Below are 27,489 nucleotides of genomic sequence, written 5' to 3'. Positions count from 1 at the left end.
GGGCACCCTCTTTGGCATGCTCTTTTCCCAGTCTCTGAACGGGGTGACAGTCTTTTCTGCCAGAGTTGGGGTGAAAGCAAAAAATAAAACAAAACAAAATAACAACAACAAAACCAGAACCAGCTTTCTTCCAATAGGAATGAATTTTAATGATTTTAAAATGGGTTTGTACAAAGTAGCACTGCCCGCAGTCCCAGGAGTCTCTCCAGCACTATCTCTTTGGCCAGTTGTGCTGGAAGCCTCTGCAGAGATAAAGGGAACCAGAGTTACTTCTTTGGGTTTAGGAGCTGTATAAATCTCAGTAACACACAGCAAGGGAGGGCTAAGCAGGAGAGCAGCAGGAGGCCTGTGCTTGGGCACTGATTTGTGTGGGGTCTGCGGCAGCAGGCCTGTTCTGCTTCACATGTGGGAACCTGACCTCAAGTTCATGCTATGAAAACACTCACCAGTGATCCACTTGCTAATTTCTCTTATCCCTAAGAAAAAAGTTGGTGTGGGAAAAATTCCCACCCGTGTGCTCTGAGTGAGGGCACCCAGTGAGAAACCACAGTGTAAGAAAGGGAAACGAGCCGGGCGGTGGTGGTGTACACCTTTAATCCCAGCACTCGGGAGGCAGAGGCAGGCAGATCTCTGTGAGTTCAAGGTCAGCCTGGTCTACAGAGTGAGTTCCAGGACAGGCACAAAGCTACACAGAGAAACCCTGTCTCAAAAAAAACACAAAGAGAAAAGAAAGGAAAATGGGAAAAAGATGGGATTTGAGGTCTGGGATGCAGGACATCATCACCGTCATGTGAGTGTGAACTTGACAGGAAGCAGGTCATGTCTGTCCCCGCTTTCTGGGTAACAGAGAGGTCTTAATGTAGTGGGTTGCTGTCCTGTCTATGACCTTGAAGCATTGCCCCTAGACATGCAGCAGGTAACTGCTCTACCGGCCTATGCCATTTAAGTTCATGCCCCTGGGGCGTGGCCTCATGGACCCTCAAGACCTGAGATGCACTAGGACTCTCCTCTTTGCTCCCTCATGGGACTGGACCACGTGTGCCCCAGCATTCCAGAACCTGCTACAATTCTGTTCTGTACAGTGAGTTTTCTCCCCTAATAAGTTCCTTTGCCCTTTAAGCAGACTCGGTGGATTTCCCCCTCTATCTGTCCCACTGAAACCCTGGCACTGCACTCTACTGCTGCCCCCAGGGATGGTGGTTGGCTCTCCTGCTGGCCCGGCCACGCCACCTACCTGTCTGACTTCCCAGCTGGAAAGGACATACTTTTGTTTCCCACCGACTGTTTAAATTTTTTGGCTGCAACACATTTCTGAAAGAGAAGAATTATGTACGCTTAGACCAGCCTCGACCCCCAGTCCTGGGGAAGACACCTGAGCTTGGGCAGTCAGTTCTCACCCCAGCACGTGGCCTGACAGGCTCAGCTGCCACCGCTTACTACACTTCAAATTCAGCCTGACTAGCACAGACCTATGTAGTCAGGAGTTACACGCACAGCCCCTTCACTGCGCAGGGCAACACCTCAGGCCCTGGTGGCAGACTGAATAACACCCTGTGCAGTGGCATGCCACATCAGGCAGAGGCACACACCTGTAATCACAGCACTTGAGTGATGGAGGCAGGAGGATCGTGAGTTCTAGGCCAGCCTGGGCTGTTTTTTTTTTTTTTTTTTTTTTTTTTTTTTGGTTTTTCGAGACAGGGTTTCTCTGTGTAGCTTTGCGCCTTTCCTGGAACTCACTTGGTAGCCCAGGCTGGCCTTGAACTCACAGAGATCCGCCTGGCTCTGCCTCCCGAGTGCTGGGATTAAAGGCGTGCGCCACCACCGCCCGGCCAGCCTGGGCTGTAAAGCAAGACTCCATCTCAACAAAAAGCAAACCATACTATCCCCACCCCCACCAAAAAAGAAACCTGTACTAGTTAAATCGCTGACACAGGAGCCGGCAGGATGGCTCAGCAGATAAGGCACTTGCCACCCAAGCCCAGTGGCCTGAGCTGGAGCCCTGGAGCCCACGGTGGAAGGCCGGAACTCCCAAAAGTTGGCCTCTTTTTTGCACTGTTACATGTTAACAATAAATTAAAAAACAAAAAATTACTGTGGAAACAACCGGCAACAGTGTCTACACTTGAGAAGAAATGAGGTGAGGAAGGGTACAATGGCTTCCCGATGGTCACCTGAGCCAAGGAGGACAAGGACACTGCAGGCCCCAGGTGTCGTCTGCAGCCTTACCTTGCCAGAAGGTGCCGGCTTATTCGGGTCAAACTGGGGGGAGGCCTTGGACGTGCTGTCCCCTGAAAGTGAAAGTGATGGCACTGAGCGAGCACAGAGGCGCACAGCCAGGGCTCTGGGCTTCAGGCAGCATCTGCATCAGCCTGCCACCCTTCCTGTGCTCCAGGAGCTGCCGTCCGTCCGTCCGTCCGTCCGTCCGTCCGTCCGTCCAGAGACTATGTCATCCACAGGTCTGTTCCCAGGTTAGGAAGGGCAGGTCCATTTTCAGGATCAATAAGATCTCAGCATAATGTGGGCTGAGGTAACACTCCAGACAGCATTCAATGTGTGGACTCTCCAGTCCTGCTTTTTCCCTTTTCCAAGTTCTAGAGGCTGCTACAGTGCTATGCATACCCTTCACAGCACAGAGACCTAGGCTAAGGGTCACAAGAGGTCACTCCGTGGGCTTTGTGAATAGTGCCCTCAACTCAGTCTTGATCCTGTGGATGTGGGAGGGAACCTAACTATGTGTCACACTGGGGGATGTCCTGCAGAGCCGCAGACAATGGCTCCTGAAATCTGCTTCAAGGAGAGCAGGTAGGCTTCTCTGTGTGCCACTGCTTGTCCTGTGTCTGGGCAGGGCTCAGAGGGAAGCTGCACTCCCTGCACTCTGCAGCTCTCCCACCTCAAACGGTCCTATGTCTCCTCGTGTCCTCCCTGTCCTTACCAGCAAAGGCCCTGAAGTCTGACTGGCTGTAGTCATAAGGACTGAAATCTTTTCCTGGGGGGTCGGGATCCTTGGGTTTCTTGGAGCTTTTTAGTCGTTTCTTCTCCTGCTTTTGTTCCGTGGTCCTCAGGTCACTGGTGGCTCGCTCTCTCTTCTTAGTAGCATTTTCTAGCTGCAAGGTGAGAACAAGCAGGGAGGGAAGCATGAGAACGTAGGAGCAGAGCTCCTGGGCTTCCACACCGTCTGCAACTGTGTGCGGTTCCTCAGGCCAGCCCCAAGTCTACATGTGAGATTCACTCCTCTTCACTTACAGCTTATCCATACAGCCTGCAGGCTGTTCCATGCACCTTGAAGTAACTTTGTGCAGCATGGAATCTTCTACTTGTGGTGTTGTGTCAGCACTTAGAAAAGTTTTGGAAAGTGGGCATTTCAGATTTTGGGTATCTGAGTGGGATGCTCAACCTGTGCTAGCTGGGGACTCAAGCTGCTTCAGTGGCAGGGATGGGAGATGAGACTGGAATTTAGGGACAATCATACTCAGCTAATATTAGCTGGAGCAAGTTCATAACTGACAGAAGCTAAGAATGGAATTCTAGCCAGGCGGTGGGGGTACATTCCTTTAATTCCAGCAGAGGTAGGAGTCTCTGAGTTCCAGGACAGCCAAGGCTACACAGAGAAACCCCATCTTGAAACAAACAAACAAACAAACAAACAAACAAACAGAATGGAATTCCAGAATGGTCTGGGTGTGGTAAAAACAAAGAGGTCTCATGAGGCATAGTGGTGCACACCTTTGATTTCTGCATTCCAGAGGCAGAGGCAGGTGGACCTCTGAGTTCAAGGCCAGCCTGGGCTAAACAGAGAAACCCTGTCTCAGGGAGTTGTGGAATGGGGGTGGGAGATGACGACACCCACCCATCCCCCTCCCCCTGGAAGAACAAAGAGGTTTCTCTAGGGTAGACGGGGGCACAGCAATGTCTCTGTGCTTTGTACCCTGCCAGGCTAGCCCAGTGCTGTGAGGGTTTACCGAAGACACAAAGACATCATAAAAGATTTCTAATATCACCTGATCGAGAAAACAGGTGGGCACTGACTGATAAGCCCAGTTTCAGCTGCGGGGTTGGGGGAAACTATTCAAAAGCTGGGACGTAGAGTGAGCCCTCCGGCAACAGTCCAGGAAACCCCTGAACATGAGCAGGGGCATTCATTTCTGAAAAGGGAGAAAGGGAGCACATACCGCGGCCTGCTGCCGCACTGGGATGGCCTGCTCCATTGAAGTCACTTCAGACTCCTCCTTTGCCTGTTTCCGGGCACCTGCGAGAGAGAACCATTTATGAACTTCCTGCCATTTGTCTACCCAACCTGGGCACAAGGGCCAGCACTGCTGCCCCTCCCTCCACCTGTCCACTGGACTCAGCTCAGTGCTCTCTGGCCTTACCTGCAGGCTCTAATCTAATGTAACCCTGCCTGTGCCTCTCAGGAAGCCAGGCCAAGCACCTAGCAGCTTCCCTGACACTTTTAGTATCAGTGGCCAGGAGTTGGGGCTCCTTTTAAAGATGGCCTTCTCTTACAGCCAGCAACCCCATTTTCCTAATTGCTCAGAACCAACCCTCTGCCACCCACACCTTCCTTTGCCATGCCTCAGCTTAAGTGCTGGCTCTAAGAAAGGGTGAGTCCGGGTTCTGACAGCAAACCCGTCAGCTGTTACTGGTGGGTCTCCTCAGGCTTTCATGCCCCTCTCTACTTTGACTCAGAGCCAGGCAGCCAGTCCTCACGGAGGCCCTGCCTGCGTACCTGCCCTCTTCCCCGGGTACTCTGGGCAGTCCTGCCTTGCCGTTCTATTGACATGCCAGCCAGCTACCACACGGGACCTTGGACTCTGCTTCAGTCCACTCTCTCCCAGGATCCATGCCAGCCTCTGTCACTTCAGGTGACCTAGGCTGCCTTTTCTCACCAGCACCCACACGGCTGCATTCTTTACCTCTTCCCTCTCTACACCCCCCTGCTTTATAGGGCAGAGCACACAGGCAGTGACCATGTGCCATCCCCAGTAGACGCTGAACTCTAACGAGGCTGGGTCTGGGTCTGTTCTGCCCACTGCCCTGTCTGTCAGTGAGGGCTTGGATCCCTACTAGACACCTGTCAGTCAACGTCCTCAGCCAGACTGATATGTTAGGGCTGTCTCTTCAAAGACTGTTGTAGAATGTAGCAGAGCCGCTGTATCTGGGGCAGATATTAGAATGACTAGTTGTTTTCTAAAAGTATTTTGACCCTGAAGAATCATGGTGGTAAACAATAAAGAATCTTGTGGAACCAGTGATTGTTATCTGTGATTTGTGGAATTGTTTTTCTGAAGGGGCGTTGCAGCCTTCATGTGATTTTGGTCACAAGATGTCCCTGGCACATCTGAGACTCTTGGATTATCATGTATTGCAAGTGATACCCAATAAAGGACTAAAGTCGCCCAGTGGTGGTGGTGCACATCTTTTTTTTTTTTTTGGTTTTTCGAGACAGGGTTTCTCTGTGTAGCTTTGTGCCTTTCCTGGGACTCACTTGGTAACCCAAGCTGGCCTCGAACTCACAACTCATCTGCCTAGCTCTGCCTCCCGAGTGCTGGGATTAAAGGTGCGCGGTGGCGGTGCACATCTTTAATCTCAGCACTCTCTGTGAGTTTGAGGCTAGCCTGGTCTACAGAGTGAGTTCCAGGACAGCCAAGGCTACATGGTTACACAGAGAAACCCTGTCTCAAAAAGTCAAAAAGCCAAAAAGAAAAAGAAAAAAAAAGGACTAAAGTCACGAGGGCACGTGATGCTCTCCTTCAGAGAGGCACATGGATTCGATTAGGGCCTTGGTATGAGGAAATACTTCACCTAAAAACAAACTTTGTGTAACAATCAATCAATACAGCTGTTGGAGGTTCAGTTCATCAGAGAGACTGGACCTTCCTGCTGCCACACAGGCCTTAAACTTCATCTTGGAGTGATCTCTTTAAGTGACCCACGCAACACAAAACACCCCAACAAAAGACCCTACCTGTCTGCTCAGCTACCTTCTTCGAGGTTGCTTCTTTAGGTTCTTTCTGGACCTGGACCTGGCTGGCCAGCTTCCAGCGGTTGCTGATCTATAATGAAAACAGACAATGGCAAACAAAGACAAAACCAAAAAAACCTGCCTAAACTCAGCTACTCAGGAGTGCCTACTCATTCAGAGGCAACTGAGGGGTGCTAACCTAAAAATGATACACATTCTAAGCCACACACCCCAAATCTAAATACACCACCTTTTGCTGGCTTATTAAGGAGGATAAAATACGGCTGAACCCCAGGCACCAGGCTGTATGTGCTCACACCAGACATCTCATTTAGTCCAGTCCACCCTCCAGAACAGGAAGCCTTAGTCACTTGCCCAGTGGCCCAGTTAGTAAACAAAGCCTGGCTCAAGATGGGTCTCCTCCTGGTCCTGTGTTTCCCTTTTTGTCCCACTTCTAGCTGTGACCTTGGTCCACATCAGGTGACCCAAATGAGCACAAGGGGGGGACAGAAAGCAGAAGGGTTTGCCACAGGGGCAAGAGATAAAGAAAAGGTAACACACTTTGTCTTTTTATTTTGGTTTTGAGTCAAGGCTAACTTCAAAGGTTTTGTGACCAACGACGACCTTCACCTCATCTTCTTGCCTCCATTGCCCCAGTACTGGGTTTACAGTTGCACACTACAGACTCTGTATTTCTAGTCCCCCACCCTCATTTTCTTTTTTTTTGGAGGGTGAGGAGGTCTCCCGATGTAGCCCTGGCTGGCTTGGAACCTGCTATGTAGACCAGGCTAACCCTGAACTCAGAGATCGACCTGCTTCTGACTCTGAAATGCTAGGATTGAAGATGTAGCACTATGCCCAGCCTGTTTTTTTTTTTTCCTCCCTGGTTTGGGTCTGAACCCAGGGCCCTGTGCTTGCTAAGAGAGTTCACTATCACTGAGCCAAGTCTCCAAGTCCAGGACTTTCCATTTCTTCTTTTCCAGTTTTTTTTTTTTTTTTTTAAAGATTTATTTATTTATTATGTACACAGTGTTCTGCCTACATGCATGCTTGCAGGCCAGAAGAGGGCACCAGATCTCATTATGGATGGTTGTGAGCCACCATGTGGTTGCTGGGAATTGAACTCAGGACCTCTGGAAGAACAGCCAGTGCTCTTAACCTCTGAGCCATCTCTCCAGCCCTTCTTTTCTAGTTTTAATGTTGTTGTTATTATTTTTATTATTTGAAGGCAGAACCTCATCATGTTTGATATGTAAACTAGGCTGGCCTCAGAATCATAGAGAACTACCTGCCTCTGCTTTCCATGTGCTGAGATTAAAGGTACACACCATCATACCCAGCCATCTGGCTGTTTTCATTAAAATTTATTCACTTATTGTGTGTGTGTGTGCACCACTGTGCATGTGTGAGGTCAAAACACAACTTGGAGTCAGTTTTCTCCTTCCACCATGTAGGTTCCTGGAATTTAACTCAGCTTTTCAGGCATGGTGGTAGGCTCCTTTACCCACTGAGCCATCTTGTGGCCCTGGGACTCCCCATTCCTGAAAGTAGGAGGCTAAACCCCTTTGCACAGTTCTGAGGCCTGTCAGAGTGCTGTCCAGTACAGGGATGTGGTGTTGGGTGTCATCACAGCACAGCCTTCCTACAGGGCAAACGGAGGCTTTGAATCAACGTGCTGCCTCCCAGACAGAGTGGACTTTGTCCACAGTATAAGCCAGTGCCTCTTCAGATCAAGCTGGTCCTTTAAGGGCCTTGAAGCAACATACACATGTACAAGTGTTATAAACTATATTATTTATGTACTTTATTACATATAAATTACTCCATTAGAAAAACACAAAACAGTTTTGTTATTTTTTCTTTCCAGTGCTGGATTTGAACCTAGGCTATCATACATTAGACAAACATTATCCTACTTGGATATGCCCATGAACCGGGGCAGGCTGCTGTTGCTTCTTTTTTTTAATTTTTAAGGCAGGGCCTCATTAGACCCCAGGTTATCCTAGAACACACTATGTAGCTGAAGATGACTTTGAACTTCTGATCCTCCTGCTGTCACCTCCCATGTGCTGAGATTACAGGTGTGCATCTCCACACCAGCTTTATGTGGTGCTGGGGATCAAGCCAGGGCTCCATACAAGCCAGGCAAGCATGCCACTCCCGAGCTCTGTCCCCAGCCCCCAACTTTTGTTATAGAGATACCCCACGGCTTCCAAGTCTGGCCTCTTCCTAGAAGCATGATTAGATGGACAGGGCCTCTCCTCTGTTCTCAGTGGCCCACAAAGGATCTGAAGACCGCCTGAGATGGGAGCCTCCCTCACAGAAGCCCCTTGACAGCTACTGCTCCAAAGCGTGAGAAGCTACTTACTTCATAGATTTTTGAAGAAGGATCAAACTTTGCTGCTTGAGAGATGTGGGCCTTGTGTTCCAGAGAAGGCAGGAACTGCAGAAGGGGAAAGAGTCACTACAAACGCCGAGAGCAGGCACCTCGCCTGTCAGAGGCACTAACTACTCTTGCCAGTGTGGTCCCACAAGGCCAACTCCAGAGTCCCGACCTGGACACCTGGACGACTGACAGGCTGGACTTGGGCTCCCCCTCCACAGTCTTGCTCTCCTCCCGGGGGAAAGGATGCGTGGCTGCAGAATTCCCTGCAGCTCCTGGCGGCCTGTGCAGTGCACTACTCACCATCCTAAATGGGTTTTCAAAGGACTCCATTATGTTCTGGGCTTTTTTCTGCGCAACCGTCAATGGAGTCTTTCCACTTTCCTCAGCGTTAGGCTCCTGCAAGGACAGACCAAGACCCTTCTAACTGTGCATCAGGATGGGCCCACAACAGGGAGGATTAACTTCTTGAACTGATGAATTCTTTGTTTTTTTGAGCTATGTAGACCAGGATGGCTTCAAACTCACAAGGATCCCCCTGCTTCTGGACTAAAGGCGTGAGCTGATACACTCCGCAAGTGATCTAATGAATTCTTCCTGCCTTCACAGCCTCCAAGGCCTGTGGTTTTTCTACCGTCTTCTGCTCCTGGAGAACCCTACCACTAAGATGGGAAGAGCAGGAATGAAAACTCAGGTCTATCTGGCCCAAGAGCTTGAGGTCTTAACTGACACATGAAATGTGGAATGTAACATTATAGATTTTGACAGGGAACCAATGAACACACACAACAGAACGTTGCTTCCAACTGGATTCATAAACTCGATTTCTCTCTTAAAGTTATGTTTGCTTCTAACACAGTACAGAGATAGTGCAGCCTTCTTTGACTAAACATAGAACTCTCATATCAGTGCAGCCTCAAGGTCATGAACACTAGCTAGGAGCGGGCACACGCTTGGAATCCACACACTGGAAGGCTGAGGCAGGAAAAACCCAAATCTTTTTTTTTTTTTTAATTTTATATGAATGAGCACTTTGTTTGCACGTATGTATGTATGTATGTATGTATGTATGTATGTATGTATGCATGTGTACCACATGTGTGCCTGGTGCTGATAGAGGTCAGAAGAAGGTGTTGCATCCCCTGGAACTGCAGCTAAAGATGGCTGTGAGATGCCATGTGGGCGCTGGGAATCAAACGCAGGTCCTCTAGAAGAGCAACAGCAAGAACTGCAAGTTTGAGGCCACACTGGGCTACAGGATGAGATCTCGATTAAAAAGAAAAAGGGAAAGGAAAGGCAGTCTCTGTCCACGGATCTGGTTGCTGAATCACACCAGATTCTGTTAGCCGGTGGCCAACAAAGACTCCTCGACCTTCTTCTTCATGAATCACCAGAGTAAGACCTAATCTTAATTTTTTTTTTTTTTCAAGTCAAAGTTTCTCTATATAGCCCTGGCTGTCCTGGAACTCACTCTGTAGACCAGGAGAACTCCGAGATCCTGAGGCCGGCCTCAGACTCCTGTGCGCTGAGATTAAAGATGTATGCCACCACTGCTGGCTTCTTCTTCTTTTTTTTTTAAAGAGACTTGTTGGGCAGTGGTGGCACACATCTTTATTTTAGCACTTGTAGGCAGAGGCAGGTGGATCTCAGTGAGTTCGAGGAGAGCCTGGTCTACAAAGCAAGTTCCAGGACAGCCAGGACTATTACTCAGAGAAACCCTGTCTTGAAAAAAACCAAGGTTTTATTTATGTGTGAGTGTTTTGCCTGTGTGTACATATGTGCACCATGTATGTGTCAAATGCCCACACAGGTCAGGAGGTGTCAGATCTTCAGGAACTGGAACTACAGACAGCAGTAAGCCATCATGTGGGTACTTGGAATTGAACTCAGGTCCTCTGGAAGAGCAGCCAGTGCACGTAACCTGAGCCATGGCTTCAGCCCCTCCTCTAGGGTTTCTGCACATACAGTGCTCATGAGACACTCCTCTCTTCCTAGAGAGCTCACCTGTCCACACCCCTCTCTAGCTTTACCTTGGCACTGGTCTCAGATGTACATGCACCCCTCCAGGCAGGCGGCCCATGTGAGAAGAGCACCCGACACCAGGAACCTGAATGAGCTTGGGGAATGGTCTTGCTACTCACACTGAACAGGGTGATGACGGCTGTGGCAAGAAGGCATCTGGCATCCAAAGGGGTTTCTTCTTTGCCCTCAGCAAAGAGGCTCGGCTGTTTCTGAAGTGGCACAGACCCTAGAGACACAGAAGTCAGCCAGGTCAAGACATGTGGTCTGGGTCCAGGAAACTGCCTCCTTCGCTCTGGAAGTTCAGAGGGCCTCCAGCTTACCATCGGTTGGGGTGATCGGGTAGTTATCTGGAGGGGCGTGGGAACAGTCATGGGGTCCAAAGAGATCATTCTCCAATCTCTGCATCAAAGAGAAATCAGCAGACCACATGTAAAACTCATAAGCCAGCCAGGAGCTCTTGGCCAGTGGAAGAGCACTGACCTGTCAGGGACTGTGGTCTCCACCCCTCCCATAGGTGAGACAGCAGCCGTGACACTGTACCTCGGCGCTAGGCAGTGGTCCGCTCTTCTTCACTCCAGCTGCAGTTTCAGACTAAGGAGGAAAGAAGAGTAGGGCCGGGGATGTAGTTCAGTTGGCAGAGTGTTTGCCTACCATGCTGGAAGCCCTGGGTGTGACTCCCCAGTGGGTGCGATTGCACATGCCTATAATTCCAGTACTCCAGAGATGGGAGCAGGAGGATCAGAAGTTCAAGGCCATCCTGGGTTACTTGAGACTCTGTCTCAAAAAACAAACAAAAAACAAAAAAAAGAAACTGAGGAAAGCTGTGTAAAGTCAAGGACACATGCTTACTCAGCAGACTGTACTCTTCCATGAGTCTGTCTCCCAAGGGCCAGGAGATAATCTTTCACCCTTCACCCCTTTCAGCCCCTGGCACTGCCAATTATGTTATGCTCAAGCACTGTCTAGTCAGGAGGCTGCACGATGCAATTGCTTCCAGTGAGCCTGGAGGAGACTTCTCAGGCAGCCAGCATGCTTTTTATTTATACAAACCAGAAAACTAAGGAAGCCTTTTTTAGTGTATATGTGTGGTGCTGGGATACCAGGGCCTCACACAAGAGGCAAACACCGTACACAGTACCTGTGAGGTATTTATTACTCAGTTCCAAGAGGACCCCCCCCCCACCTTCCCCCCACCACCATAGCCCTGGCTGTCCTGGAACTCGCTCTGGACCAGGCTCTGGACCAGGCTGGCCTCAAACGCACAGAGATCCACCTGGCTCTGCCTCCTAAGTGCTGAGATTAAAGGCGTGCGCCACCACGGCCTGGCTGCAGAAGGATATCTTAACATGACAGCTGCAATTCACTTTCTTCTTTCATTTTAAGTCTTTTGGGTCAATAATCTTTCAAAAGATGAAAAATGATTCATCACATATTTATATCACTACCAAGTCAATACATTCAAAGTTGTCCTAAGAAAGGTGGATGTGGTGGTGTAAGTCTAATCCTAGTTACTTGGGAGGCTGAGGCAGGGGGATTGAAAGTTCCAGCCTGCCTGGGCTACAGGATCACACAGTTGAGCTCAAGGTTGGCCTAGAAATGACCCTGTATGGTAAGACCCTATCTCAAAAGGAAGGAAAAGAATTAAAGCAATACTCCAAAAAGAAACCATGTAAGTTGAATTGTAACAAGTTTTATTACCTATGTAGAGCACAGACATTCCCACAAAGACACATGTCTGTATTTCTTCTTTCTTTTTATTACATTCATTCATTCACTCATTCATTCAAGCATGGCAAACAGGCCAGAGGATAACTTAAAGGTGCTGAATCTTTCCTTCAACCATAGGACCTGGGGACTGAACTCAGGTTACCACACTAGTGGCAAGCGCTTTTACCTTCTTATTTTGACAATTCTTTGTTTTTTCTTTTGGCTTTTCGAGACAAGGTTTCTCTGTGTAGCCCTGGCTGCCCTTGAACTCACTCTGTAGATCAGGCTGGACTTGAATTCAGAGATCCTCCTGCCTCTGCCTCCTGAGTACTGGGATTACAGGTGTGCAACACCACCACCTGGTGATAGCTCAGGCTAGCCTCAAACTCAATAGATAGCTGAGGACAACCTTGAACTCCTGACCCTCCTGCCTCTGCATGCAGGTGCTGGGATTATAGGTGTGCACTGCATGCCCAGCTATGCCTCTATTTTCTGTGGGATGTCCCACTTCCATCCATGTTTATGCACACTTTAGTATTTACTGACTTTTCTGAATTCCCATTCCAGCCATGATTCTCCTCCTTCCCTTTGACTTTAGTCTGTGCTCCTGGATCCTGCCTCTACTATCTGCAATCTAACTGCTGTCCAGGTGGGCGGCTCCTCTACAGCCAGAGGCTCAGCAGTAACTGATAGCACTTTCTGACCTAAATGCCAGGAGCCTTCCCTACCAGCCGCTTCCACAGTGATCCAAACATGTGCACTCAGGCTTCGGATCTGGGTTCCCCTGCCAGGTCTCTGCACCAGGATCCCTACTCCAACTCATTTCATAGACTAAAACCAGATTAACTGCTTTACCACAACCATTAAATGGCCCCATTATTTGTTATCAAATTATCAAAAAGGCCATATAAAGGATATAATATAAAGGATAAGGCTTAGTTTATGACTGTCATAAATAAAAAAAATGCAGTTGCTTGTGAGAGGGCTCTTGCTGCTAAGTATGACAACCTGAGTTTGATCCCCAAGACCCAAGTAGTGGAAGGAAAGAATTGACACCTACAAGTGTGTATTTGGGCCCAGACAAGTGCACTTTGGTATACATATGCCTACATGCATATATAAAAATACATAAAAATTTAATTAAAGTTGGGCGTTGGTGGCACACACCTTTAGTCCTAGCACTCGGGAGGCAGAGGCAGGTGGATCTCTGTGAGTTCGAGGACAGCCTGGTTTACAAAGTGGGTTCCAGGACAGCCAGGACTGTCACACAGAGAAACCCTGTCTTGAAAAACCAAAATAAATAAATAGAATAAAATAAAATAAAAATGCATGGGCTTGGGTAATAATTCAGCAGAAGAGTACTTGTGTAGCATGGGGAAGACCTGGGCTTGAACAATAGCATCAAAAAATGAAACCATACCTCAAACCCCAAACCAGTAACACAAAAGCAGCTAAATCTAACAGGATAGTGGCTTTCCAAGCCATCATTACTCCTCAGGGTGGTTTAGAGCAGGAGAGCAGCTCAGGGCTTTAGGAGGCCACAGGAGGGAAGTGCTGAAGGTTGGGCCCGCTGGATGAAACACTGCATACCTTGAGCAGGGGCATCTCTCGAGCCTGCTGGATTAAAAGATGCATCTCATTGATCTGCTGCCGCACAAGAGGTGGTACTGGGTTGCAGCAAGCTATAATGCCTTGAGGCTCCCTGAAAACAAGGACAAAAACTCAGCTCATCATGGAGATACAGCTCTTCAAGGCTTCCTGACAGCAATGACTGGGCAGGCCAGGCTGTAGCCTGGTTAGCAGAGTGCTTGCTTAGCATGCTCAAAGCCTTGGGTTCTATCCCCAGCACACTATCAACCAAGAATGGTGGTACAGGTCTGTAAGTCCAACATCTGTGAAGTAGGAGGAGCAGAAGTTCAAGGTAGTGAGTTCCAGGCCAGCCTTGGTCATGGAGTTAGGACCCCTTGACCTAGCCCCCTAACCCCTACACAAAGGCCACAGAAGATCTAAAAGATTACATTAGCAGCCCAGGCCAGCCACCTACACATGTGACCTTTACTGAACCAACTCTTAGTGCCCTCCTCTGGTTGTCTTACAAATTGAGAGAGCTGGACACAAGCCTCAAGAAAAGCTGGTTTCCACTTCTTATTCCTGTTTATGCTCCAATCATTACAACAACATTCTTAAAAATCTCCAGGCTTTAATTTAGAGAAACAGACAGAAGAAAGAATGTGGGTTAGTTCTCATCTCTAAGGAACTGCAGCAGGCTTGGGACTAGCCATGGAAATATGCCAGTTCAGAAGTTTTAGTTCTTACCCAGGAGCCCTCAGGCAAGGACTGTGGCTCCCTGGGCCCTGCCACCTTCAAGCTTGGGGTACTAACCTCTATGAGTACAGCCTCAGGCAGCTGCAATCAGAATGCCCGGCTGTGAAGGACTGAGAGCGACTGAGAAGAGAGAGCATGTCATTCAGCTCTGAGACTTACTTAGGCAGTTCCTCAGCTATCTTTAGCATCATGTGATTAGGTAGAACATATCTGGAACAAAACACAGAATGGAATCACATTATGTTCAACTAGTAAGATCCACTAGATGCTATAATGAATGAGACTGTAGTCAGCCTTCACATCAGACCCGCTGGGCCATAAGCATTAAAGGAACCCAACCCTCACCCGTAGCTCTCATCCTCCCTGCGAGCTGTCTTATCCCGCCAGGCAAACAGCAGCTGAAAGGCCGCCAGCTGCTGTGAGTTCAGATGCTTCTTCTGCTTGCGGTACAGCTCGAGGTAAGACTCGTCCGTAAAGATAGGCTTGACGAATTTCTGTAAAACGTTAAGAGAACATTCAAGATCAAGGAGTGTGGAAAAGGCTCAGTGGGTGAGCACCTGCCCAACACACAGGAAGCTCTGGTTTGTTCTCAGCACTGTAAAAAGGAAGAACATCAATGGAATAAAAATCGTGCCCTGGGCTCTTCAAAAATATTTGGCTCTTGCATTAACGGACAAAGGAAAAGCTGGGTTTGGTGGCTCACTTGAGAAGCTAACACAGGACTACAAGCAAAGAGGTCAGACTGGGCTACCTAGTGAGACCTTGCCTTAAAAAACTGAAACAAAGCCGGGCGGCGGTGGCGCACGCCTTTCATCCCAGCACATGGAGGCTGAGGCAGGTGGATTTCTGTGAGTTCAAAGTCAGCCTGGGCTACAGAGCAAGTTCCAGAACAGCCAGGGCTGTGCAGAGAAACCCTGCCCTGAAACAAAACAAAACAAAACACCAAAAAACAAACAAACCACCTGAAACAAAGGCTGGATATAGAGCTCAGTGGGAGAGTGCTTGCTCGGTGTGTGTGAGGTTCTGGACTGAATTGTCATCCCTGCAAGGAAAACCAAACAAAAACAAAATGCAAAAGGAAACCCAGCAAGTCTGCTGTGGTAGCACACACACTGCAGATTCTGGATGAGGATGAAACCAAAAGTCATGAGCATTCTGTGCTTTTACGGAATCGCAAAGCTGAAACATCAAAAATCCAAATCCAAATCCATCAATAAATGGGCCAGTGAACTGATGAAAGTTCTCAAGAGAAACAGAAATAAGCTAGTGTTTGAAAAAGTGCTCAACATTCTTCCCCACCCGAAAAATGCAAATTATTTTTACTTTATGTTTGGGTATTTTGCCTGCATGTCTGTACACCTTGTGTGTTACTAGTGTCCACAGACGTCCTATAGACAGTTGTGACCGATCACGTGGGTGCTGGAAATTGAACCAGGTTCCTCTGGCAGAGCAACAAGTACTCCTCACTCCCACACCCCAGAGTCTCACTCTATAGCCCTGGCTCTCTTGAAATTCACTATGTGGACCTGGCTGGCTTTGAACTCATGGCGATCTATTTGACTCTGCCTCTGTATAATGAGATTAAATGGGATTAAAGGCACGCACCACAATGCCCATCACTAGTTTGTTTTTTTAAATGGGGTTCTGGTCACCCTCTCTGTCTCAGCCTCAGAATGAAATTTTATTCAGCCAGTTAAAACAAGCCAGATTCTGGATAGGAACTGAAAGCTCTCCCGAATATGCAGAACCTAGATTTATACGGTGTGTTCAGGTCACCAAAGCAGAAAGTGACCATTAGAGGGGAGAAAGAGAGCTTGAGGGGGAGGGGGACATAGACAGGCGGTACTACTTTGGAAAAAGGAGGGGACCAGTGTTAGGATTCTGCCCTCACTCCGGCTGCATGACCGCACATGTGCAGTTCAGGAGTTAAGCAAAAGGTCTTGCGTCTTACATCATCAGTGTGTGCTGGCGACTACCTGCGCACCAGTGGTCACACAATCAGTGCATGCTTGGTGTAGCTCCATACGGGGAGCCCTTGTAAAGCCGGATGCAGACCCCACCCATTTATTCTCTCTCCCCCTCCTCCCATCTTTCTCTCTGCCCTCTGCACGTGCTCTTTCCCAGGTCTGGTCCCCTGCCCCCCACTAAAGCTCTCTGCTACTAAGTAACTGGGTTCTGTGTGACCATGACCTTTCTGCCAATAACCAGCACCTCCACCAGCGCCTCTTATTCATTTCAACCAGCAAGAGTCAGATGGGGGTAATAGGGAAGGGCAGGAGAAGAGGATAAAGAAAAAGTATAATGACACATATGTATAAAAACGCCATGATAGGGGCTGGGGATTTAGCCCAGTGGTAGAGTGCTTGCCTAGCAAGCACAAGGCCCTGGGTTTGGTCCTCAGCTCTGGAAAATAAAAATAAACAAAACAAAACAAACACAAAACAAAACAAAACCAAACCGCCATGATAAAAGCCATTTTTCTGTTTTTTTTTTTTTTTTTTTGGAGACAGGGTTGCTCTGTGACCTCTGGATCCTGGAACTCTCATGCAGATCAGGCTGCCCTACAGAGATCCACCGCCTGGCTTTCCTTTGTGTGCACTGGTGTTTCGCTTGCATATGTCTGGGTGAGGGAGTCAGATCCCCTGAAACTGGAGCTACAGACAGTTGTGAACTGCCATGTGGGTGCTGGAAATTGAACCCTCATCTTCCAGAAGAGCAGACAGTACTCTTTACCAATGAGCCATCTCTCTGCCCCAAGAGCCATTAAAAAATGAAATAAACAGAACTTAGTCAGAAACAGAGTCTGAGTGCTGGGGGTCTGTGTAGCTCTGGTGATGTGGTACCTTGAGGCAGATGTCCCTGCTCCGCTGCCACACCACCTGCAACTGGACAGGTTGTTCGTTGCCTCTCTCCCACAGCTCCAGCCTCATTCGGTCATAGATGTACAGCAGGTAATGGGTGTCATCCCGGGCGTAGTTTAGCATCTCCTCTGGCAGAGGGCTAGAGTTGCAAGAAACACAGCTTCAGTGACTGCCCCAAGGACGGCCATCCGAGCCGTCTATGTGCGGATTCCTTCCTTCCCCAGACTATGACACATGGACACTTACTGCATCTCAGGATGACAAACCATTATGTAACACGGCACGTTGAGGCAGAGTGATGTGAAGGTTAAAATTCGGGTGCTATGGTCCTGGGGTGACTTAAAGCTCCACCTGTCTGTCCTTACCTTCTCTGTGCTTTCTTATCTCAGCTATGAAAGGGAACAAGCTCTTAAGACTGCTGTGAGCATGACCAAGATGGCGTCCCTGTAGCACTTGGCCTGGTGCTGAGAGGAGGCTAAAGGTTTGAAAAGGAAGTGGTTTTCAAATATTACTGACGTGTTTTCAGGATAGGGTTTCTCTGGATGTCTGGAACTGGCTCTGTAGACCAAGCTGGCCTTGAACTCACAGAGATCCACCTGCCTCTGCCTCCCGAGTGCTGGGATTAAAGGTGTGAGCCACTATGCCTGGCACTGATTTCCAAGTTACCAGATTCTTTCCTGTACCCACACATCTCCGCCACTGCAGGCAGACTGACCGTATCCTCCAATCTGCCAGCTGGTACTGCTTGTTTGACTCCACACCACAGTAGAGTCTCAGCAGGTGGTCAAGTGAGTGACGAGCCAGGTTGAGAAGCCGTGCTGCCTGGTGTGTGTCAAACATGTTCACTACGTAGAGCCCAAAGTCTTTCTGTAGCCACTCGATGTCAGAGTCAGCACCATGGAAGACCTGAAAACAAAATCAAGGCCATGCAGTTCACGCAAGCACCAGGCTATCTGTCTGTCTCCTTACTTAGCCCCGCCTTTGGGCTATCAGAAAACGGGTAGAAACTGAACCCTGGGGTTTGCATATGCTAGGGGAGCACCTTACCACTGGATTACATCCTCAACCCAGGGTGTGTGTAAGCTTTTTGTTTTGTTTCTTCAGACAGGGTTTCTCTGTATAGCTCTGGCTATCCTGGAACTCACTTTGTAGACCAGGCTGGCCTTGAATTCAGAGATCCTCCTGCCTCTGCCTCCTGAGTACTGGGATTACAGGCATGCACCACCACCGCTAGGCAGTGTGTGTGGTTTTAAGTACTTCTTTTAACTTAGGCCACAGACATCTTTTGGGCTTGTAACCGTATACTGTTAAGGGCTGCAACTGCTTTTGGGCCATGGTATGGGTGAGGAGCCCTATTAGCTCCAAGTGTGTCCTTAAGTTCAAGCAAGCCACTTGACCAGGCTCACTGAAACAGTCACTAACATGATTTATGTCTCTGGATAGCAACAAGCTACATGGTAAAGGCCCCTATGGGCCTAACTAAGCAGTTAGGTCTGCGGAACCTCAGGGTAGGAATGGCATGGCTGAAAGAACAAGATGGTACTCTGAAAAGTGCTGCAATCCCACCTCAGGCAGGAGCCAGGATGGCTGACCTTAACAATGGCTGGGTCTGTGAGGCTCTCATTGAGAATGTACATGTCACTACGAAGCTCTAGGGTGTCAACGATGAAGTCTTCTGTTCGGGTGGAAATTTGCATCAGGCAGGTCAGTCCTAGGAAGCTTCTGTACGAATGATGCTGAAGCACACAGAAAGGGAGGTTAGGGGACAAGTTAGTAGGTATTCCTTTACCTTTTTTAAATTCTGGGGATGAAACTGAAGAATCCTGCCCTGAGCTGTACCCACAACCCTCCTCTACCAGTTTTTAAAAGTTAGCTATATCGCCGGGCGGTGGTGGCGCACGCCTTTAATCCCAGCACTCGGGAGGCAGAGCCAGGCGGATCTCTGTGAGTTCGAGGCCAGCCTGGACTACAGAGTGAGTTCCAGGAAAGGCGCAACACTACACAGAGAAACCCTGTCTCGAAAAACCAAAAAAAAAAAAAAAAAAAAAAAAAAAGTTAGCTATATCAGTTACATGACTAATTTTTAGGAAAAAAATTTTTTTAAGGCAGGAGGATGGGTTTGATTTTGAGGCTAGCCTGGGTTACAAAGTAAGTTTAAAGCCAGCCTGGCCTATGGTGCAATACTTGTGTCAGGCCCCCGAACATAAAGAACAAAAGAGATTAAATTTAGCGCTAACTTTAGGAAAATGAAGATTTTACTCAAGGTCAATTACAAGGTACCTCTAGGTCCACTGCAAACTCCTGACAACCCAGGAGCTTTTCGTTCAGCTCCACGAGTTGGTCCAGGGAGGATACAAAGTGGCAGGGTGTCTCTTCCACAGGTCTGTACAACTGGACCAAGAAAGGAGCTTGTTACAGACCAACCCAAACAAGGTACAGGATGAACTCTAAGTCCAAGGGATGACCCCACACCACAGCCTCCCAAAGCTACTGTTACAGACCAACACTAACAAGGTACAGGATGAACTCTAAGTCCAAGGGATGACCCCACACCACAGCCTCCCAAAGCTACTGTTACAGACCAACCCTAACAAGGTACAGGATGAACTCTAAGTCCAAGGGATGACCCCACACTCTACTGTTACAGACCAACCCTAACAAGGTACAGGATGAACTCTAAGTCCAAGGGATGACCCCACACCACAGCCTCCCAAAGCTACTGCAGGAAAACTGCACCAAACCAACCAATGCTTTGCTCTTGCCCGGCTCCCAGATGCTGGCTTGGAAACAGAGGCTGGGCACTGACCTGGGGCTTCGGCTTCTGAAGCACTGACTCAGGTGGAGTAAAGTGATCAAGTTCATATTGATAAGGATGCGCAAACCTGAGTGAACACAGCACAGATCTTCAGGTGAATTCCATCATTCCAAGGGCACACAACTGCTCAGATACAGTGTGTGCAAACAAACTGTAGGCTGGCCAAGGGCTTAGCTGTTACAGCGCTTGTCCAGCACAAATGAAGCCTGGGATCCAGCCTCAGTACCAGATAAACCTGAGGATGAGGGCTCACATCTATAATCTCATCATCTGGGAGGTGAAGGCAGGAGGATCCGAAGTTCAGGGTCACCCTTGATGATATAGAAGTTTGAGGCTAGCCTGAGATATGTGAGACCATGTCTTACGTGACCTACCCCCAAAAACAAAAACTTAGGATTACACAGGCTGATGCTCACCTGGGCAGCATGTCTACTAAAAGCAGAATAATGGAGAAGATCAGCATGGCTCCTGTGCAAGGGTGACTTGCAAACGCACACACACACACAAACAAATCTTAATAAAAAAAAAAGGCAGCTGGGCGGTGGTGGCATACACCTTTAATCCCAGCACTGGGAGGCAGAGGCAGGTGGATCTCTGTGAGGTCAAGGCCAGCCTGGTCTACAGAGTGAGTTCCACGACAGGCACCAAAACTACACAGAGAAACCCTGTCACGAACACCCCCTCAAAAAAAAAAAAAAAAAAAAAAAAAATTAAAAAACATAAATAAATAAAAAATTAAAAAAAAAAAGGCATGAAGGGCCAGGTATGGTACATGCATCTATAATCTCAGTACTGTGAGGAGAAAGCCAAGTTCAAGGTCAGCCCGAATCATATGAGACCCTGTCTCCAGACAAACAAATGAAACCAGTAAGACAGAAAGTCGAGGAGAAAGCCCAGACCCATGCACTTACATGTCCTGTTCAACCTGCTGGGTCCTCTGCTGATGGATGAAATCTGCCAGGGCAGGGGGGACATCCAGGTCCTCAGGACGATCCTGTGGACGTTCCCGCCTTTCTTTTGAGAGAGCTGGAGACCAAGCAGCGACAAACACCATCACACAGGAGGCACACACCTCTATGCCTTCCAGTTTAGGAGGAGGAGGAAAGGAAGGTGGAGGGAAAACTCTACCCCTTCCTACATTTTGTGTCAAAAGGAAGGACTCAAAGGCAGGGACACTGCACCACTTACCCTGAGGGAGGGGCTTCCGAGCATTGGGCTTGACAAAGATTTTAGGGAGAAATGGTGTATTGGAATTATCAATCTTTTCTCGAAATCTGAGCTGGGGTCGGAGGATGTTTTTTGCATGTAGCAGTCGGAAAGTCTCAGATTTTGCTTTTTTCCCATATTCTCCTGCCTGCGGCCAACACATAAGGAGCAATTAAACTTGTCTTCTGAAAAGAAAACATCCCAGCAACCACACATTTGCAATGTTACTGCATGTGAGGTTCCAATGACTCATGTGTGTCTTGTGAGACCATGTGAAAGCGGAAGTACCCAGCTTCATCAGTATGTCACAACAGAAATGCACATTAAAATGAGACAGGCCTGGAAAGCCCAATGAGGAGCTCTATTCAGTCTGCAAAGTCTGCTCACCTTCCGGTTCCAACTCGACACTATTGTTTTGGGGACCTGCAGTCCAGCAGGGAGGACAGGCTGTTGATGCTTATTCACACCCGATGCTTCATCCAGTAATATACCCTAAGAGGAGATGAGGCATTGGGACAGGATCTTCCTTTGACAGACTTAATTACTTGACATTTTCAAGCAATACATTCACAGAATTATGTAGTTAATACATACACAAAAGAGAAGGTAAATGTATGTATCAAAATATTATTTGTATACTGTACACATGCTGAATTTTAACTTAGTTTAATAAATTTAATAATAATAATTTATTTAGCAATAAAAATAAATATTTAATAATAATAATTTAAGTTAATAAATAAAATTAAAAGTTTAAATTTTTATAAAGGACTTATTCATGTTTATTTTATGTGCATCAGTGTTTTGCCTGCCTATTTGTCTGTTGAGGGTGCCAGAGCCCCTGGAGCTGGAATTATAGACAGTTGTGAGCTGCCATGTGGGTGCTGGGAATTGAACCCAGGTCCTGTGGAAGAGCAGCCAGTGCTCTGAACTGCTGAGCCATCTCTCCAGAGCTGAAAAATTTTAAATTTTTTGAAAAGGGGGCTGGAGAGATGGCTCAGAGGTTAAGAGCACTGACTGTTCTTCCAGAGGTCCTGAGTTCAATTCCCAGCAACCACATGGTGGCTCACAACCATCTATAATGAGATCTGGTGCCCTCTTCTGACCTGCAGACATACATGCAGGTAGAACATTGTATACATAATAAACAAATCTAAAAAAAAAAAATAAATAAATAAAAAAAAAGATATTAAGAAAAAAAATTTTTTTGAAAAGCATGGATGGGGGCTGGCTCTTGCAGAGGACTGGTGTTTTACCCTCAACACCTATGTTAGGTGGCTGATACTGTCTGTAAGTCCAGTTCCAGTGGGCTCCAAGGCCTCTGGCCTCCAGGGACACACACTCATACACATAATTAATAATAATAATAGTCTATCTGTCTATCTATCTATCTATCTATCTGGATATATATAGAGAGACAGAGAGATAGGGTCTTACTATGTAGACTAGCCTGGCCTAGAACTCACAGAGATCTACCTGTCTTTGCTTCCATAGTGCTGGGATTACAAGCATGGCCACTAAGCCTGGCTAACTTCCTTCCTTCTCATTTTCCATAATGCCAGAGTTCCTCCTTGTATTTTAATATTTGAGTTGTTGTTTTTTTTTTTTTTTTTTTGTTTTTTTTTTGTTTTTTCGAGACAGGGTTTCTCTGTGTAGCTTTGCGCCTGTCCTGGAACTCACTTAGTAGCCCAGGCTGGCCTCGAACTCACAGAGATCCGCCGGCCTCTGCCTCCCGAGTGCTGGGATTAAAGGCGTGCGCCACCACCACCCGGCAATATTTGAGTTTTATAACTGTTAGCTCACTTATGTGGACAGGGAAACACTCACCACTCTCTCCAAAATCACATCGTTGGTATCAACTAGTAAATCAAACTTGTCCTCCAATTCAGTCACTTTACTTCGATCTCTGATGTTGCTGCGGCACCCATGGTACTGCATTACCCTACTCATGCTAAAGAAGGAAAGCCGAGGTCAGAGCACACACCTTTATTCCACCAATCTACAATCTGGGAAAAACTCAGGGGCTTGGCTCACAGGGTTCCCAGCAGTACAGATGAAATTAATGAAATGTACATTCTCACAGCAACCTTTCAGAGACAAGACCCAAAGGCAGGACTGGTGGTGTAGGCCTCAGATAATGGCTTCATGCAAGGCAGAGGCAGGAGGCTTGAACATTCAAGGCCTGGGTACAGTGAGTTTGGAGTCAACCTGGGCAATTTAATGAGTGAGACTTTTTCCTCAATAAAATAAAATAATAGCTTCAAGATAGTTTCTCCCAACAATTAATAGATGCGAAAAGTGTAGCCCTGGCTGTCCTACTTGCTCCATAAGCCAGACTGGCCTTGAACTCACAGATCCACCTACCTCTCCTTCCAAGTGCTGGGATGAAAGGTATGAGCCACCACATCCAGCAAAAAACTTTAAAAATTAAAATTCAATTAAAAAAGGTATTTTGTGTGTATACATGTGAGTTCGACTACCCACCTGTATGGTCTGAGCACATTGAAGGATGGATTCTGTGCTTCTATATGGGAGTCTCAGGGCTCAAACTCAGGTCAGCAGGCCTGGCAGCAGGGGCCTTTTACCTGCCCAGCCATCCTGCTGGCCCCTGATTTTTTTTTTTTTTTTTTTTTTTTTGAGACAGGGTTTCTCTCTGTAACAGCTCTGGCTATCCTGGAACTTGATTTGTAGGTCAGGCTGGCCTCAAATTCAGTGTTCTGACTCCCTCTGCCTCCCGAGTACTAGGATTAAAGGCGGGTACCACCATGCCCGGCTTATTCATTTATTTAGGTTTTTCAAGACAAGGTTTCTCTGTGTAATAGCTCTGGCTATCCTGGAACTCATTTTGTAGACCAGGCTGGCCTAGAACTCACAGAGATTTGCCTGCCTCTGCCTCCCGAGTGCTGGGATTAAAGGCGGGCACCATGACGCCTGGCTAATTTATTTTTAACAATCACAGATCATGCTAGGTGTGATGGTTCACATTTATAATTTCAGTACTCAGGAAGCAGAGGAAGGCTGATCTTTAAGAATTCAAGGCAACTCAAATGGCTGAAAGACATTTAAGGAAATGCTCAACATTCTTAATCATCAGAGAAATACAAATCAAAATGACTCTGAGATACCACCTTACACCTGTCAGACTGGCTATGATCAATAACACTAATGACAGTCTATGTTGGAGAGGATGTGGAGCAAAGGGAACACTCCTCCACTGTTGGTGGGAGTGCAAACTTGTACAACCACTGTGGAAATCAGTATGGCAATTTCTCAGAAAATTGGGAATCGACCCAGCCATATCACTTTTAGGCATATACCCAAGGAATGCTCAATCATACCACAATGACACATGCTCAACTCTGTTCATAGCAGCATTATTCATAATAGCCAGAACCTGGAAACAACCTAGATGCGTGACAACCGAAGAATGGATTAAGAAAATGTGGTACATATGCACAATGGAGTACTACTCAGCAGAGAAAAACAATGACAGCATGAAATTTGCAGGCAAATGAATGGAACTAGAAAAAATCATCCTGAGTGAGGTGACCCAAACCCAGAAGGACAAACATGATATGTACTCACTCATAAGTGGATACTAGATATAAAGCAAAGAACAATCAGACTGCAATCCACAGATCCAGGGAGGCTATATAGCAGGGGGGACCCTAGGATGACTGTGGCTTCTAAGTTTTGGTTTTTCTCAATCACTGGGCAAGCTTCAGTAAAACACTTCACTATTAGGATAAGAATTTGTACTGTATCAAGCTGATAATAGGAAAAATAAAATAAAATAATTTTAAAAAGGGGGAAAAACAAAACAAAATAAAAAAAAAAGAATTCAAGGCAAAGGCGTATCTCTGTGAGTTCGAGGCCAGCCTGGTCTACAGAGTGAGATCTAGGGCAGGCACCAAAGACATATGCTACCACTTTGTTGGTTGGTATGGGGTTCAGAACCAGGGACCCCCATCATGCTTATTATGCCCCTACCACTGAGGTATGGGACTCTTAGGAAAAATGATCTTTCTTTTCATTTTTTTCAGTCAACATAATAAACAATATATACTACTTACCACTGAAGCAACCTGTCTCCCTGTGTTTCACAAAATGCCTGGAAGGCAGGAAAACTTCGATAAAAATCATACTCGTCACCAAATTGTGGCAGGCCTCCGGATGCCTTGGTAACTGCTACTACTGACCCCAGGGCAAACTGAAAAATCCAGAGAAAAAGACATTTTAAACATGGATTTTAACGATAGATATCCCCGGGAGCTAGAGAGATGGCTCAGTGTTTAGTTTTTGGTGCCTGTGCTGGATCTCGCTCTGTAGCCCAGGCTGGCCTCGAACTCACAGAGATCTGCCTGGCTCTGCCTCCTGAGTGCTGGGATTAAAGGTGTGTGCCACCACTGACTGGCAAGATGGCTCAGTGTTAAGAGTGCTTAGCGCGGGCTGGAGAGATGGCTCAGAGGTTAAGAGCACTGACTACATTTCCAGACGTCCTGAGTTCAATTCCCAGCAACCACATGGTGGCTCACAACCATCTGTAATGAGATCTGGCGCCCTCTTCTGTATACATAATAAATAAATAAATTAAAAAAAAAAAAAAAAAAGAGTGCTTAGCGCTTGTTCTTGCGAAGGATCTAAGTTTGATTCCCAGCACCCATACAGGGCTGCTCTCAACTACCTGCAACTGGAGCTCCAGGAGCTCCAGGGCTCTCTTTTGGACTCTATGGGTACCAGCAAATATTCAGCATGCATTCTCTCTGTCCCGTGTCGTGTCGTCCGTCCCCCGTCCGTCCCCCGTCGTGTCCCCCCCCCCTCCCCCCCCCCCCCCCCCCCCCCCCCCCCCCCCCCCCGCCACACACACACACAAATAAAAAGAATGTATTTCAGATTGACCTACAACTCACTATGGAGCCAAGGATGACCTTGAACTTCTAATCCTCTGGCCTCTACCCCCTATTATAGGAATGGGTCACATCTGTTCATGTGGTGTTGGGGATCAAATCATGACAGACAAGCATTCTATCAACTAAGCCGTATCTCCTGTCCTGTCAGTTTTTTTTGTTGTTGTTTTAGACACAGAATATTTTATATAGGCCAGGCTAGCCTCAACTTCACCTGTAGCCTGAAAATGACCTTGAATTTCTGATCCTCCTGCCTCCACCTCCTGAGTGCTGGAATTATAGGTGTGTAAAACCATTTACACTTTATGAAGTGCTGAGAATGAAACCCCAGGCTAGGCAGCCACCCTATCAACTACCATTTCTAATACGAATAAGGTTTATTATGGCCTGGGTTTTAGTCTTGGTTCTGAAACCATGAACTGTGATTTGAATAAAGTTATTTTGTTTATACTGACCTTAGTTTACATCTCTGAAAAATGGGCATAGTAAAAGGTACCTACTCATTAGTTATTGGGAGGATTAAATGAACTACTAAAATCACAACATTGACTGGCACATGTATGCTATTACTTGAGTCCTATAATAATTTACTGTATTTTTGTGGTTTTAATGCACATTCATCAACAACACACAGGTTAGATCCTTCAGATGACCGTTTTATAACCAGTGGTTCAGGTAGACTGTTGTGAAGTAATGATTAACAATCTGAAGTGGCTGTCACTGGTAAAGGATGAGTGTCCATGCTAACGAACACAGAATTTGCATGAATCCTCTATGCTCTTCTCAAGGATGTACTAATGAATGCGCTTTGGCACTTCCAGAGACTCGATGGCAACTGACAAGTGGCATTCAACCCAAGAACTGGGATTACAGACATCAGCGGGAGTACCATGGCTCCCCAGCTGCTGGGCAGGGGGAGGGTGCGCCACGTGGAAGCCAAGGACGCCCTTCCGAGGGCGCGGACACGGCTTTACACGCAAAGCGGCACGCGCTCACACCGGAAGCGCGGCGCCCTCCGCTCCAGATCCGCGGCAGCTACTCCCGCGGCGCGCCGAGAAGCCGCCGTGGAGGGCGCCGGAAGCCCGCAGCGCCTGCTCCACAGCCCCGGACCCGTTTCCGGCCCGAACAGGGGGATCCTGGGGTGCCCCAGGGCCCGCGAACTCACTTTCACGAAGCTGTCTGCGTCGGGGAAGCCAGGCAGCACCATCTCCTCGTCAGGCTTGGCCGCGCTGGTCACTGGCGCGGCCTGAGGCTCCCGGGGACTGGGAGGCGCCATCTTTCCGTCCTAGGGCGGCTCTTCT

General features: G+C 47.6%; 1 protein-coding gene across 1 annotated transcript; it reads right to left on the bottom strand.

The window, feature by feature from the left end:
* Window positions 1-124: 124 nt before the first annotated feature.
* On the bottom strand, window positions 125-27,489 carry Exosc10 (exosome component 10). Its single transcript, XM_052716711.1, has 25 exons — window positions 27,354-27,489; window positions 25,355-25,491; window positions 23,109-23,232; window positions 21,669-21,773; window positions 21,264-21,429; window positions 20,987-21,101; window positions 20,067-20,142; window positions 19,541-19,651; window positions 18,853-18,996; window positions 17,976-18,166; window positions 17,243-17,399; window positions 14,745-14,893; window positions 14,559-14,609; window positions 13,665-13,776; window positions 10,908-10,958; window positions 10,688-10,766; window positions 10,487-10,593; window positions 8,649-8,744; window positions 8,331-8,405; window positions 5,966-6,053; window positions 4,170-4,246; window positions 2,933-3,104; window positions 2,227-2,288; window positions 1,235-1,311; window positions 125-242 (listed from the first exon to the last, which is right to left on the bottom strand). Exons 1-25 carry the CDS (start codon window positions 27,462-27,464, stop codon window positions 212-214), a joined length of 2,664 nt encoding a protein of 887 aa, XP_052572671.1. The 5' UTR covers window positions 27,465-27,489; the 3' UTR covers window positions 125-211.

Source organism: Peromyscus californicus, unplaced genomic scaffold (genome assembly GCF_007827085.1).
Source record: "Peromyscus californicus insignis strain IS unplaced genomic scaffold, ASM782708v3 Scaffold_5__1_contigs__length_169319896, whole genome shotgun sequence".
NCBI lineage: Eukaryota > Metazoa > Chordata > Mammalia > Rodentia > Cricetidae > Peromyscus > Peromyscus californicus.
This window is presented reverse-complemented; position numbering and strand designations above follow the sequence as displayed.

Excerpts from the sequence above, each read along its gene's own strand:
- Exosc10 (XM_052716711.1), bottom strand. The coding sequence starts at position 27,464 with ATGGCGCCTCCCAGTCCCCGGGAGCCTCAGGCCGCGCCAGTGACCAGC. Across the intron at positions 13,777-14,558 it reads ATAGCTGAGGAACTGCCTAA|GGAGCCTCAAGGCATTATAG; the intron begins GTAAGTCTCAGA and ends CCTTGTTTTCAG. Across the intron at positions 10,594-10,687 it reads CCCGATCACCCCAACCGATG|GGTCTGTGCCACTTCAGAAA; the intron begins GTAAGCTGGAGG and ends CTGTGTCTCTAG.